General features: G+C 44.6%; 1 protein-coding gene across 2 annotated transcripts in view; it reads left to right on the forward strand.

Annotated features, from left to right (window-relative positions):
• SPATS2L (spermatogenesis associated serine rich 2 like) overlaps positions 1-10,243 on the forward strand; it is a 200,512-nt gene extending 190,269 nt beyond the window's left edge. For both annotated transcript variants that reach the window (XM_069225771.1, XM_069225772.1), the window contains exons 12-13: positions 395-612; positions 7,770-10,243. In XM_069225771.1, coding sequence (XP_069081872.1) covers positions 395-612; positions 7,770-8,150 — 599 coding nt within the window. In that variant the 3' untranslated portion in view covers positions 8,151-10,243. The remainder of the gene's footprint in view (positions 1-394; positions 613-7,769) is intronic.
• The last annotated feature ends 2,648 nt before the right edge of the window (positions 10,244-12,891 follow it).

The raw sequence follows: 12,891 nt of genomic DNA on the forward strand, positions 1-12,891 counted from the left end.
GTACTGAACACTGAAGTTGTTTCATAGTATTTGTACTCTAAGAAGCGCTATTGCAGTCTTTAAGAGGTGGTCTGGTTCCCCAAGAAAACTTCCAAAGATCTGCCAGGTAAGGGAAGCCACATACATAACTGCTAATGAACTCACTCTAGCGCCTATATGACACATTAAGTACTGGGCTCACCTTTTAACTGACTGCCCCATAGCATCTTTGTGTGAATCAGTTGAAATAATCAAATCTAGAGAAAATCACGTACTTATGGAATCAAATTTGTTTGTGAAAATGTCTTATTGACTGAGAGATATTTCATGAATGATTTATCAATGACACATTTCACTCATATTTTAAAGTTGTAAACCACTGTACTAAGTTTAACGCAGTATAACATATTTTCAGTTTCTCACCCAAAGAACAGCTACTCCTTGAGGCTGCCAAGCAGCTCATCAGAGCCTTCAGAAGATCTCTTTGCACCTGTAAAAAACCATTCCCACAACAGACAGAATGCATCTACAGACATCAAGGCCTTGGGCAGGGAACTAAATTCTAAATGCTCAAACGTGATTCTGAGCCATCCTGATGAAGTATCCCTCCCTGCCGTTTTCACAATGAAGCAGGTAATGATTGCAAGGAGAAAGTCAATAGAAGAGAAGGTGGTGTGAGAAATATTAAAAATGTAGAGCTAACCGTAGTTTATTGTGGTTATGTGATGCCATCCTGCACGAAAACAGTCCATAGAGGCGTTTTCCTCTTTCTGTGTGCTGTACAATGCAGTACATATAGAAAGAGTAAAATATGAGGAGAAATGAAGATATTTCTCCTTGTTACGCTTGCCCTGGGGCAGCATAAGATGTTGATGCATCCCGAGGTTTACAGGCTCTTTTATATCTGGGGATGTGTCAAAATCCATGGGTGTTGCTTGGGAAAACCTTCTGCAACGCCCATAAAACACCTCCCTGGTGCAGAGTAAGGCAACGCAGCGACTCCATATCTATGAGGCCAGTCGAAGCCACTTTTCTTCATGGTCCCATATATATAGTTGAGCGGTTTGCACCACCACTGCATCACTAAAAGTGATGCTAACAGCAGTGCAAGCCACTCATAAATATGCCACTTATTTTGGATGAAGGTGTGTTGATCTGGCCTGCTTTCTGTCCCACATATGTCTGCCAAAGGCACTCCAGCTAACAGAGCCATAGAAGTACTCGCGGGATGCACTGTAACAGGTCCCTAAAAAGGTCTCCCTGCTTTTGCATGACAGTATGTTCTTGCTGCTGTAACCCAGGGGGCTGTGCCTGGTTTGGAGATAGGGTGTGTTTTTGAGGATTTCCAAATGCTTTAATAGCTGGTAAGGCTTATGAAAGTGCTTGATCATAATGGTACAGAATTGAAGACACCTCCTGACGTTCAAATGTATGTAGCATTCATTCCACTACATTGGAGGAATTTCGGAAAAAAGGTCTACAATGTCACTGGCTCATTCAGGTGAAAGTCCGTGGAAACCTTAAGTATAAAATGCATAAATTGAGGATTTGTTCTTAATCTGATTGTGTCTGCGAAATTGGAGAACCTTTATTTTTGTGAAAACCTGTATTTCATTAACTCTTCTAGCTGATGTTAACGCTCTTGTGAGCTTCCACGGGATGTATGTTATTCCTGCTTTAATGTTCGTTCAAATGGGTTCCTATGAGTTGTGAGAAGACAGTATTTGGTTGCTATAAAAGTGCAGGATGCTTCAGAGGGGTGTAGACTCCGAAGAATATTACAGTGGGTTCCTTCATTAGCAAATAGGGAAGGTTTGTCTGAATCACTTAAAAATTGCAAATTGCTTCAATATGAACCTTAATTGAGGCGTGTGTAAGACTAACTGTGCTAACTCAAGCAAGTATTGCAAGATCTGATCTAGTGTGACAACATTGTTAATGGATGGAGGTTGTGGGCTGCCCACCAGAAGCAGAATCGTTTCCATTTCTCTGTAAGATTTATTTGTGGCAAGTTTTTGGCCTGGGCAAGTATCCTTCTGCATTAATCTGCCACAACTCGGAGGCGAAACTCAGTGCTCAGGAGCCATGCTAACATGTTCACTGATGCTCGGTTGGGATGGAGAACTTGGCAGTAAGCTGGAGACAGCATATCTGGCTATGGTATTAGCTATATCGGTGGTGCTTCTGCATACCAACACTGGGGGGGGCCATGCTGGGGCTATTGAGCTTGCAAGGTCCAGTTCTTATTTCCTCTTGCTCAGCACGCTCGAGATGAGAGAGAACGGTGTTAAAGGTCACGGACCATGTTATAGAAAACACGTACTCCCATTACTCTGGCAGAGTGCGTCTGCTGGCGTAGTAGCAGCACGTATGATTGATGTTAATGGCAAAGAGATTAAGGTTTGGCTTTTTGGAAGAGGTTTTTATATTGGCTTGGCTTCAATTTCCATTTTTGGCATTTTTCTGCACATCAGCTCAGCGTGTCTACCAGATTGTTGACTGCACCAGGCAAGTGCTCGGCCATTAAAAAGACTTTGGCCCTCATTCCAACTGCGGCGGGTGGCGGTCGCCGCCCGCCTGGCGGGAACCGCCATATGGCCGCTCCGCGGTCGGAAGACCGCTGGGGCCATTCCGAACTTCCCGCTGGGCCGGCGGGCTCTAACATTGTTAGCGCCCGCCGGCCCAGCGGGAAGGCTGCCTGCAACACAGAAGCCGGCTCCGAATGGAGCCGGTGGTGTTGCAGGTGTGCGACGGGTGCAGTTGCACCCGTCGCGCTTTTCACTGTCTGCTAGGCAGACAGTGAAAAGCTTCATGGGGCCCTGTTAGGGGGCCCCTGCACTGCCCATGCCAGTGGCATGGGCAGTGCAGGGGCCCCCAGGGGCCCCAGGACATCCGTTCCCGCCAGCCTGTTCCTGGCGGTAAAAACCGCCAGAAACAGGCTGGCGGGAAGGGGGTCAGATTCCTCATGGCGGCGCTGCTTGCAGCGCCGCCATGGCGGATTGGGCCAACCGGGGTTAATCCGGCGGGACCCGGTTTTCTGACCGCGGCTTTACCGCCGCGGTCAGAATGGCCCAGGAAGCACCGCCAGCCTGTTGGCGGTGCTTTCCGTCGTTCACGGCCCTGGCGGTTTTTACCGCCAGGGTCGGAATGACCCCCTTGGTGTTGAATGGCTTGAAGCTCCACATTTATGAAACTACAATAGCATATACATTTTATAAAACGACTTGGAGTTTTTACACATTTATATTGAAGGCATTGTTCTTCTTATGACGATTTGCCCCGGGTCATTCCACATTTTGCAGTTTCTTGATGAAAACAGAGTCTATACCAAAACTTGTTCCTTTTTCACAAAAAAACTATTGAATTTAGCCATAGTTTTTGCAAACCCAAAAAACGTAAAAAAGCAAAATACCATGCTTCATTGCATGGCCAAAGTATTAATGACTGCATTACCAGTTCGTACCACTACAAACTGGTACTGTGGACAGTATGTGCATGTATGGCATGACTATATAGGTCATGGAATGGCCAAGGTTATGCCTGTTCATGGAGAACCTGTGTGGCTGTGGTTTGTGTACCATGCAGACACACAGTGAATTTTAAAGACTGTCACTAGAACACTCAAGAAATGTATTGTGAAAATGTATGTTAAGGGACGGTATGATACAATGCTAAAGTTGCATGCTATTCTACTTCGAAAGAAACCCTTAAAATTTCCCTGAAAAACTCAAAGGGAGGATTAACTTCAGAATCAAAAAGAGCAAAACTCCAGTAATTTGCACCAGTTAACTATGCGACCGTAATTTCTCTCATACAATTTCCAAGACATGGCTGATTACAACATAACAGACATTAATGATGACTGCGTCAGTTACATAACTGATGAAATCCCAAATGCTGGAAAAGAAAAGTAGGAAACTATTTCTAAAAATTTAATTGAATGTTACATTTCACTAAATGAAGCCATGCTACATGTTCATAACGTTCAATCTCACTTTGGTCTGTTTATTCTGTTCAAGTGCTCCACTGGAGTAGGTGCCCAGGCAGCGCTCTTCTGCTTCAGTACGACTTTGACCTTGACTTTCCTTTCTGGCTCATGCTGGTGTCTGTCTCCCACCGTTTTTAGGTCAAGCCTAGGCAGCGTGCATGCGCTGTCTCTCGACATGCTGTTATCTACTTCTGTGGGTTTTCACCATGCCCATCATTTTCATTCGTTCCTTGGACTGCCATTCAAAATTCCTTTAGTCTGTTAGGTAAATGCTTTAGGTTTGTCCCACCTTGAGGCTGTTTTGTTTCACCTTGGAGGCTGACTCTGTTACATGGATTATTGCAAGATCGGCCATATTCCTTAGTGTCGGCGCACTACTTTTTTCTTTTGCCTCTCCGCTTCGTGCTTGTGGCAGTATGTTGTTTCTTCCTCTGGCATCTCGCTGTTTCTTTGCGGTGTCTGCACCCGACAAAGGCTGCGAGCTGGAGGGGGATCCTTTTTTATTTATTTATTTAGCAGTTTTATATAGAGTGAACTTGACCGTAAGATTGGAGCACTTGACATGGGCACTGGTTAAATTTGCAGCCCCATTCCTAAATTCTTCCTAAGTTTAGCAGTTGAAAAATATACAGACCGGCACCTTTTAAATAGAAAAAACACCAGGAAAACCATCAATACGGCTCTCCCCAGCACAGCAGGAGAGGAGATACTACAATATTCACTGCACTCGGGAAATTCGCCCCATAATGCTTTGCAGGGCATTCCTTTAACAACACGTTTTTTGGGCATAATTCAGCTTGCTATGGTCCTGGGACAATGGGACCACCACCAAAATGTTCAGCACGATGTGCTCATTCTGTCCAGCACATCCTCTGAGTCCCCACACTAGGCGGGGGAAGGACCCAAAAATCATAACCTCTCCCACCATTCAATGTCTTTTTAAGCTCTCTGGTGGCTGGAGCTTTTGCTTTACAGCTGGGAGTAGTTTGTATTCTAAGGGCCTTGTTTGTAATAATATTCTAGCAGGCCTGAAAATGTGCCTATTAGGGTCTGAATATATGGTTACACTGCAATGCTGTCTGCCCTTCTCTTTTCATGTGGTTATGCCCTCTAGGGGCTTCCAAATGCTATTTTTATCGTGGTGACCACTAGAGGATGATCTGACCATTACAGCTTAATGCCAAGTGTATGAAGGAATGCACAAACACAGTTTAGTTCTGATAAAGGCATAATGTGCTTCATGGCAAAATACTTATAAGGTCCCAAAGGTGAGACCTATTGGCTGTGCTAATGCGTGTTCCTGTTAGCTGCTTGTTCTGCCTCTGACTCGGCTACTACTCTCTCTTTGTTTGTGCCATCTGTGTGGCTGCCCCATGTCTCTGTTTAGCTCCTCCATTTTGTATTCTTTGTTACTCTTAACTGCTCTGTTTTGCATCTTTTTCTCCTCCTACTGCTCCGTTTTGCATCTTGGTCTCTTCTGTCAGTTTTTGCCCCCAATCACTTGCTCCGCTGATCGCGTACTACCGCTGTGCTGCTCCCACTGGACTTTCCCATTCTCCCCACCACTTTCCTGCTCTTGCTGAGACCACCCATCACCCCCACACACCTCCCACTCTCTAAGGCTCTACTTAATGGAGGCAGTAGCGTAGTAACGCTGCCGGCTCTCCAAAGGCAAGCCGTCTAGACCTGTCCACTTCTGGCCTTGCACCCAGTGCCAGGAACCCTTTTCCAGAAGCCTCCTGCAGCTACGCCACCAATAAACTCCAACCGGCTTAACCCTAGATATTTTCACAAATGCTGCTGCTGAGCTGTACCTCAGTCCAAGGAGGGCCATTTGGCCTGCTTGGCCTGCCACTTCACATGCCACGACAGTCACGCCCACACACACACCTCACCCCTTACCAAGTCGGAACTCAAGACCCACATTTACACAGCCAAGAGAACAACACACACTTGCATGCATGCTCCTCAACACACGTTCACTGAGTAAGCACCTCCTTGAGATTTGGAACCTCACTGACTCCAAAGAACCGGACCTGCTCTTCCTCAACGTAACCTAGCTGAACCCCATATGGGAGTCCGATCGCTGCAGCCATCCCTACTGGTTACAAAAACCTGCACCAGGACCGACGCGCATAAACCACCCACAGAGACATCTTCAAGTCTAGTTCTAATACTGACCCAGAAGTCTTTTTTATGCACTTAAACTTTCTGATAGACAGTAAAACCAATATGAAAGGCATCTTTGCCTACTGCCCCCCAGGACCTCGCACCCACCTCAGCAACCTCCTCACCAACTTCACTACACCTTTTGCCATGGGCACAAAAGACTTCATACTCCTAGGTGATCTCAAACTTCAGCTCGACGACCCCACGGACTCCAATTCCACTGACTTGCTCCAAAAGTCTACTGAACATCAGCCTCAATGAACTTGTACAAGGCCCTACTCACATCGCTGGACACACCCTGGACACCTCCCACAAGGCAGCCACCTTTCCAGATAACTGAAAACAAGCCAAAGTAACCACCCTCCTCAAAAATTCCTCAGCCGAACCCAAAGTACTCAGCAACTACCGACCCATCTCACTTCTCCCCTTCCCAGCCAATTTCATAGAGAAGTCCTTCAACAGACACCTCCCTTACCACATAGAATGCCACAAACTCCTGGATGACTCACAATCAGGATTATGAAACTACCACAGCACTGAAACAACCCTCATCGCTGCCACAGACATCATATACACCATCCTCGACTGTGACCCCACACCCACCCAAACCGACCAAACTAGGAACCTAGGCCCCATCATGGACACCAACCTCACCATGAAGTCCCAAGGTCAATGCTGTCACCTCCTCATGCTTTCACATACTCCATGTTATGTAAAATCTTCAGGTGGCTTCCACAGAACACCAAACATACCATTATGCAGGCCCTAATTACAAGCGGATTAGACTGCAGCAACGCATTCTATGCTGAAATCCCAACCCATCTTCTTCAGAGACTTTACACCTTCCAAAACACCACTGCTAGGTCGATCATTCCCCTAACAAGCCATTTAATCCTGGAATTACCTCAGCCAACACCTCAGGGCCTCCTCCTCACTTCTTGAATTCCACAGGAAGCTGAAGACCTGGCTTTTCAGTTAGTCTTCTTGCAGGGCCGTCAAGACTGCCTGCACTCAGGCCCTCCCTCACTCCACACATACACTCACCTACTCCAGTGCCTGGATACCCTAATGGCTGACAAGCAGAGCTCTACAAATCCACCTTACATTACATTACACTGCAGCAACAGAGGCCCTTAATACACAATTTGGCTAAAAATGTTAAAGAACAAAAAGAAAATAATAAATTAGACTACACACCTCTCAAACAAAATAATGTTTTCATAATTATATAGTATATAGTGTTTTATGCAGTAATAAGATACTTACATATATCAAGAGCAGACAGATTGTTGTTAGCGCACACAGACTGCACAAAATCTATCAAATATATCAAACATGTAGAAAAGGATTTCAGAAAACTGCAGAGGCCCCACATTGTCACTAAATGCAGCTTGCTTCTAGCAGTTCTGTTATTCTCCAGTGCATAGGGTCGACTACTATTGCTGTGGCACAGTAGTGTATTAACTAGCGCAGCATCTTATGGTGCAGATCTACAAAGGAATAAACTGAACTGAAGGAGCCATCTTTTGACAATAAGTGGTATTTTGTTGGTGTTTGGTTGTGTCTGGTTACCACTGCATGGTATTTATCTAGTGCTTTGTTGGTACTGCTGATGCTAATGTTTTTTTTTCAGAATGGTTTTTCTAACCAGAGACGAAGATATAACCCACGACCCCAAATCTTGAGGAGCAATGGACAGCCAGCTCATGTGCACAACCATATAGATCCAAGTACGAGAAGCAGCTCTGGATCTGAAGTCCAGCTACCCCTACACAATGGCTTCAGGAACAGAAACAAGGGAATGACGAAGAATGAGGATCCATATTCAGCTAAAAGGACCGACAAGAACCCCGCGCTTTTTACATCATCACAAGGGAAGCAACCGGAACTAGAGCCCAAATTTCTTCATGGCAAAGTTGCAAGTGTTTCTCACTGTCATTTGCATCCTGCCAGGTTGGAGATCTCGGCGGATGCCGCAGGACGTTCAGCAAGAACTGTAACCTTAGTCGCATGATCACTGTGAAAGACTTCCTAGAATATTTTCATTAGTCTTAGATAGGCCACGTTCTTGCTTTGCATTTTTATTAAGATATGGCAACGTCTTTAGGAAAATGCTTACATTTATCAAATCTTTCATATGTCTAGTGTATTTGTAAACTTCCTCAGAGAACTACATTCCATCTCCAGTGGTCGCAGAATCAAATGTGTGTAACAAAACTTTTGAGCACAATCTTTTGGAGCTCTGCTGCCCGTGACCTTGAAGATTGAAACCAAGACTTTGGTTATGCCTCATTCATACATGTGTAGGGGACCCGGCCAATACACCTTCAAGACAAAAATGCTCAAGTCTCCACTGTTGTTACGGGTTCCCTGACCCCTTCTTTTACGTGGCTATTGGACGTGCGTTGGTAGACCACAGACATAAATAGTCACTGTAGACCTCCAACTGTGGAATTTTCACTCTGCTTCTAGAGCCTACACATTTCTTAGTTTGGCTTCATCAACTTATTCTGCTCACCTCGAAGTGTCCTACCTGGCATTAGAGCAATGGGGTTTTTCATCAGTTGATTCCACTACCCATTGTTCAAACAGCTATGGTTGCGCAATACTGCCACATGTGTACTGTTTTTATATATGTTTGATTGTTATGTGAATGTATGGTTTCGTTGTATACTGGAAACTACAAAACCTTATTTTAAGTAATGAAATTAGCACTATAATTGAATTTTCAAGAATGTTCACTGAAAACGTTTCCTTCTGAGCCAATTAAAAATGACTTCATTAGTGTAACAATTTTAGGTAGATGTTGGAAGTTTTTTTTAGTCCAGAACACCAAAGCATCCAACAACTGGAGGTGAAAATGTAACTTTTTACGCTATTTCCCTAGGACTGCGCTGAATAATTTAAAGATAGGTACATTGGAGACACATTCAGGTGCTTAAAGGGAATACACTTTTTAAGAGGCAGCATATTTCAACACAAGACAACTCCTAGAATGAAAGGTTGCAATATGAGCGTAGGCAAGGGCTGGGGCAAAGAAGTTCAGGAAACAATATTCAAAAGCGAATTGTAGCATGAAAACGAGTGCATGCATAGACAGTGTAATCAAAACAGCATGTAAACTAAAGCTTGAGACAAGTTCTAGGGAGCAGGGGTAAGCTGGAGGCAAACACGTAGAGAGTGAGAGAGGGCATGGAGTGGTGTGTGTAAAAGCTGGGGAGCCTAGAGAATGGCTGACTGGATGAACCTGACAAACCTCTTCTAACTTCAAATTCTATGGGCCATATGTACGAACACTTTTTCCCATAGACACAGAATGGGTAAAAACCTTTGCTACATCTGGCCCTATGTTCCTTACCAGTGCCACCAGCATACCAGTTCCTTGTACCGCTAACGCTATACTGGCATTTAATTCTGCATCGTTTCTATATGCTGGCCAATGTTTTTGCCATGCTGAGATTTTGATGAACGTAGTTAGCTTCTTCTTAAAATATCAACCGTATGCTGCATTAAAAAAAATAAGCTAAGTAGATGGTAGAATATGCAAATGTTCAATACTGAGAATTCTTGAAGTCCAGTGGCTTCTTTTAGAGCACAAGTTAAATAAGCAGTATAATAAGCTATTGAAGGTGTGGAACACTAGCACTACTAGAGCAACTGGAATGTATGGAGTTGTCGACGTGTGTAGTCACAGAGCTTACATATATGTGAGTTTCTGTTCTTCAGGTCTTTAGCAAATCAATAAATTGATATCCAGAGTACACGACGTGCTATCATGGAGTGGTGAGCAGTATGATGATTATTATTTTCAAAGCTATTGGCAAACTAATCAACTTAGTATATACAAAAAAGCTACACTTACCTTGGGGATCTCTAACTATGAATCTGCCGAAGAGCACTCCTTGAATCATTCCATGTGATCACATGCCACCACCACCTTTGCTTACAAGCAAGACATAAACTGTGTACCCAAGACGAGATTTTGGAAGGTTCAATGGATATTAGAAAGTATGATGTGCAGAAGTTGTGTGAATGATCATGCTTTTTTCTGCTTATAAATAAATATTACTGGAACATCTGCTATAGTTATAAACACATTTTAAACAACCTGCAATGTTTTAATGTTCATTTTATTGTCTTGTTTACCAGACAGTCTTTAGCTATGGACTATACAAAAACCTTACATTGAGTTTAGAGCCTGGCCATTACTTACAATTGGTTGGCTTTTTGCCACTTTTCTCTTTCCACTTACTCTTTTTGTGGTTGTTCCTCCCCTGGAGCATATCCTCACTACCATCCCTTTGATTGCATGACTTGTATTCTTCCATTGCTCATATTCAGTGAGTGCATGTGTTTCTTGCTCTTTCCCCAGTGTGCTGCTCCGCCACTTACTAGTATGATATCATCTTGTAGAGCTATGTTGCCAACTAACCACAAATGACAGGTCCGGCTCCAGGATTTGGAATTTGGAAGAGCCATGAAGAATCATGGGTGGGTCAGTGTCTCTCATGTGTCTGAGAGCTGGGTCTGGGTGACCTGCATATTATACCTACTGCCGGGTTCTGTCTACTTATTTTAACTGTGTATATCTAGAGGTTCAAACTATGGGCTTGATCACTTCTGTTTTCTCCACCTCACCCTCCTTTCTTTCTGTCTCTTTCTCCTCTTTCCTGACTTCTCTCCTCCTTTACCTCCACTCACCCGGCTTTCCCTCTCACCTCACTTTCTTTTCTCTTTATCTCATGCTAGTCTCTCTTCACCTTATCCATCTGTTTCCTCACAGTGCCCTTCTCTTTCTCCACTTCACCTCAAATTTCTTTCACCTCAACCTTCACTCTTTCCACCTTATCCTACTTTCACTCTCTCCTAACCTTGCCATCATCTTACTGGGTCAACTTACTCTAACTCCACCCATTATTTCCACCTCACCATTCTCACTCCACCTCACCATTCTCTCTCATCCTTCTCTCTCTTCTCTCTCTTCTTCACCTTCCTCTCTGTTCCCTGCCCTTCTCTCTCTTCTTTGTCCCTCCTCTCACTCTTTTTCACCTTCTTGACTCACGTTCTTCTCTCCCCTTACAATCCTTTTTTCTCAATATTCTCCCTCTTGCATCAGCCTCTCCCTATTACCCTACTCTCTGCTTCACCTTCGTCTGTTTTCATCTCACCCTTAACTCTCTCCACCCCACCTTGAACTTTCCACCTCACCATTTTCTGTCAGAATCATTTTCACTGCTGCTGCCCATGGGGTAATGATTTTATGTAATATAAAGGAATGAGGGGTGTGCATATGCTTGTGTAGGTGCATGAGTGTGCGTAACCAGGCATGGCAGTTCTCTGTGTCTGTAATTGTACTACACTGGTAGCTCTCCAAACAGCGGACGGACCAAGGTCTGGGTTTTATAGTGCATACTCAGGAGCACACACGAAATCCACAAAGATCTGGGATATGCATGTTTTAACTAAATAGTGAGGTCACAATCGGAAAAGCAATCAAAGGTGGCAACCTGAGCAACAAACCAAACTAGGGCCCATTTTTACAAGAAAATGACACAGTGTGGTGCTGCAGTCAGTTTGCTGCACCTTTAGCAAAGTGCAGAGATGCATCGTGTTTACAGCAATATGACATCCCTGTAATTTCCTCTGTGATGGCGCAAGGGTGCCTGTGTTGGAGGGATGACACCTCCCTGCACAGAAACAATAATGAATGGTGTTTTTCTCTGGCTATATGTCCTGCTGATTGCTGCACACATAGAATAAAAAGCGAGAAGAAATAAAAGTATTTTTGCAGCATGAATCCTTTTCTGGATTCACATGCTGTGCATTATTCTGCCATCTAGTGCTTGGGTCCGGAATAGTCTCTTCTTCCTTTTTTTTTTCTCTTGGGCATCGTTGACCACCATTTTGTGCTTGGTCCGTCCCATGTGTGACGTCAGGCAGCACCCCGGAAGTTCCTGTGCGTGGTAGCCATCTTCAGATTCTTCTTTCTGCCGTTGGGTCTGGACGCAAAAGGAGGAGCTCCAATGTTTTTTGGGAGTACGTCAAGAAAACAAATCGAGAAAAAACAAGGTATCTTTCTGTGAACAAATATCGCCGAACAGGGAAGAGAAGAGCAACAGAGAGAAGGGGAACTGCCAAACATATCACTCGTCGGGGGATGCTGACAGAATCCGCACGTGGCAGAAGAATGAAGCAAGGTAGGGGTCATGGAAAATACCCCCTTTAAAGTCTGCCGAACTACCACCACAAATTTGCCCAGCACGACCCGCATGAAGTCTGCAATCTCTGCCTGCAGAGAGACCACAGGGACGAGAGCTGCAAGGCCTGTGCCACTTTTGTACCCAAGACACTCAGGGTTCATCAAAAGATGAGGAAGAACAGGTCGGAGGTGCAGAATCAACCCACGGGGGTCGAACATTGAACTTCTCGAGGGTGTATTGACACGAAACATGCGCCAAAGAAAATGACAGAGATCGTCAAAAGGAGGCTTGAAAAGGTAAACAGACAGTCGAAAGCCTAGGGGGAAAAAATCCCAGAAAAAATGTCTTACAAGGCAGTCAGACGTCCAAGAAAAAGACAATTATGGGGCAGCCACGAGCAAGGGAGGTCCACGAATGCTGCAACAGGCAAAAATCTTCCATGGGAAAGAAACCCTGAAATTGTCGGAGGAAGAACAGCCAATGCCAAAAAAGAGACCATTGACGACACAGGGCGCCGCAAAGGCACTGGAGGTGGAAAGAAAGTGGCGTTGACTA

This window comes from Pleurodeles waltl, chromosome 3_1 (genome assembly GCF_031143425.1).
Source record: "Pleurodeles waltl isolate 20211129_DDA chromosome 3_1, aPleWal1.hap1.20221129, whole genome shotgun sequence".
Classification (NCBI taxonomy): domain Eukaryota; kingdom Metazoa; phylum Chordata; class Amphibia; order Caudata; family Salamandridae; genus Pleurodeles; species Pleurodeles waltl.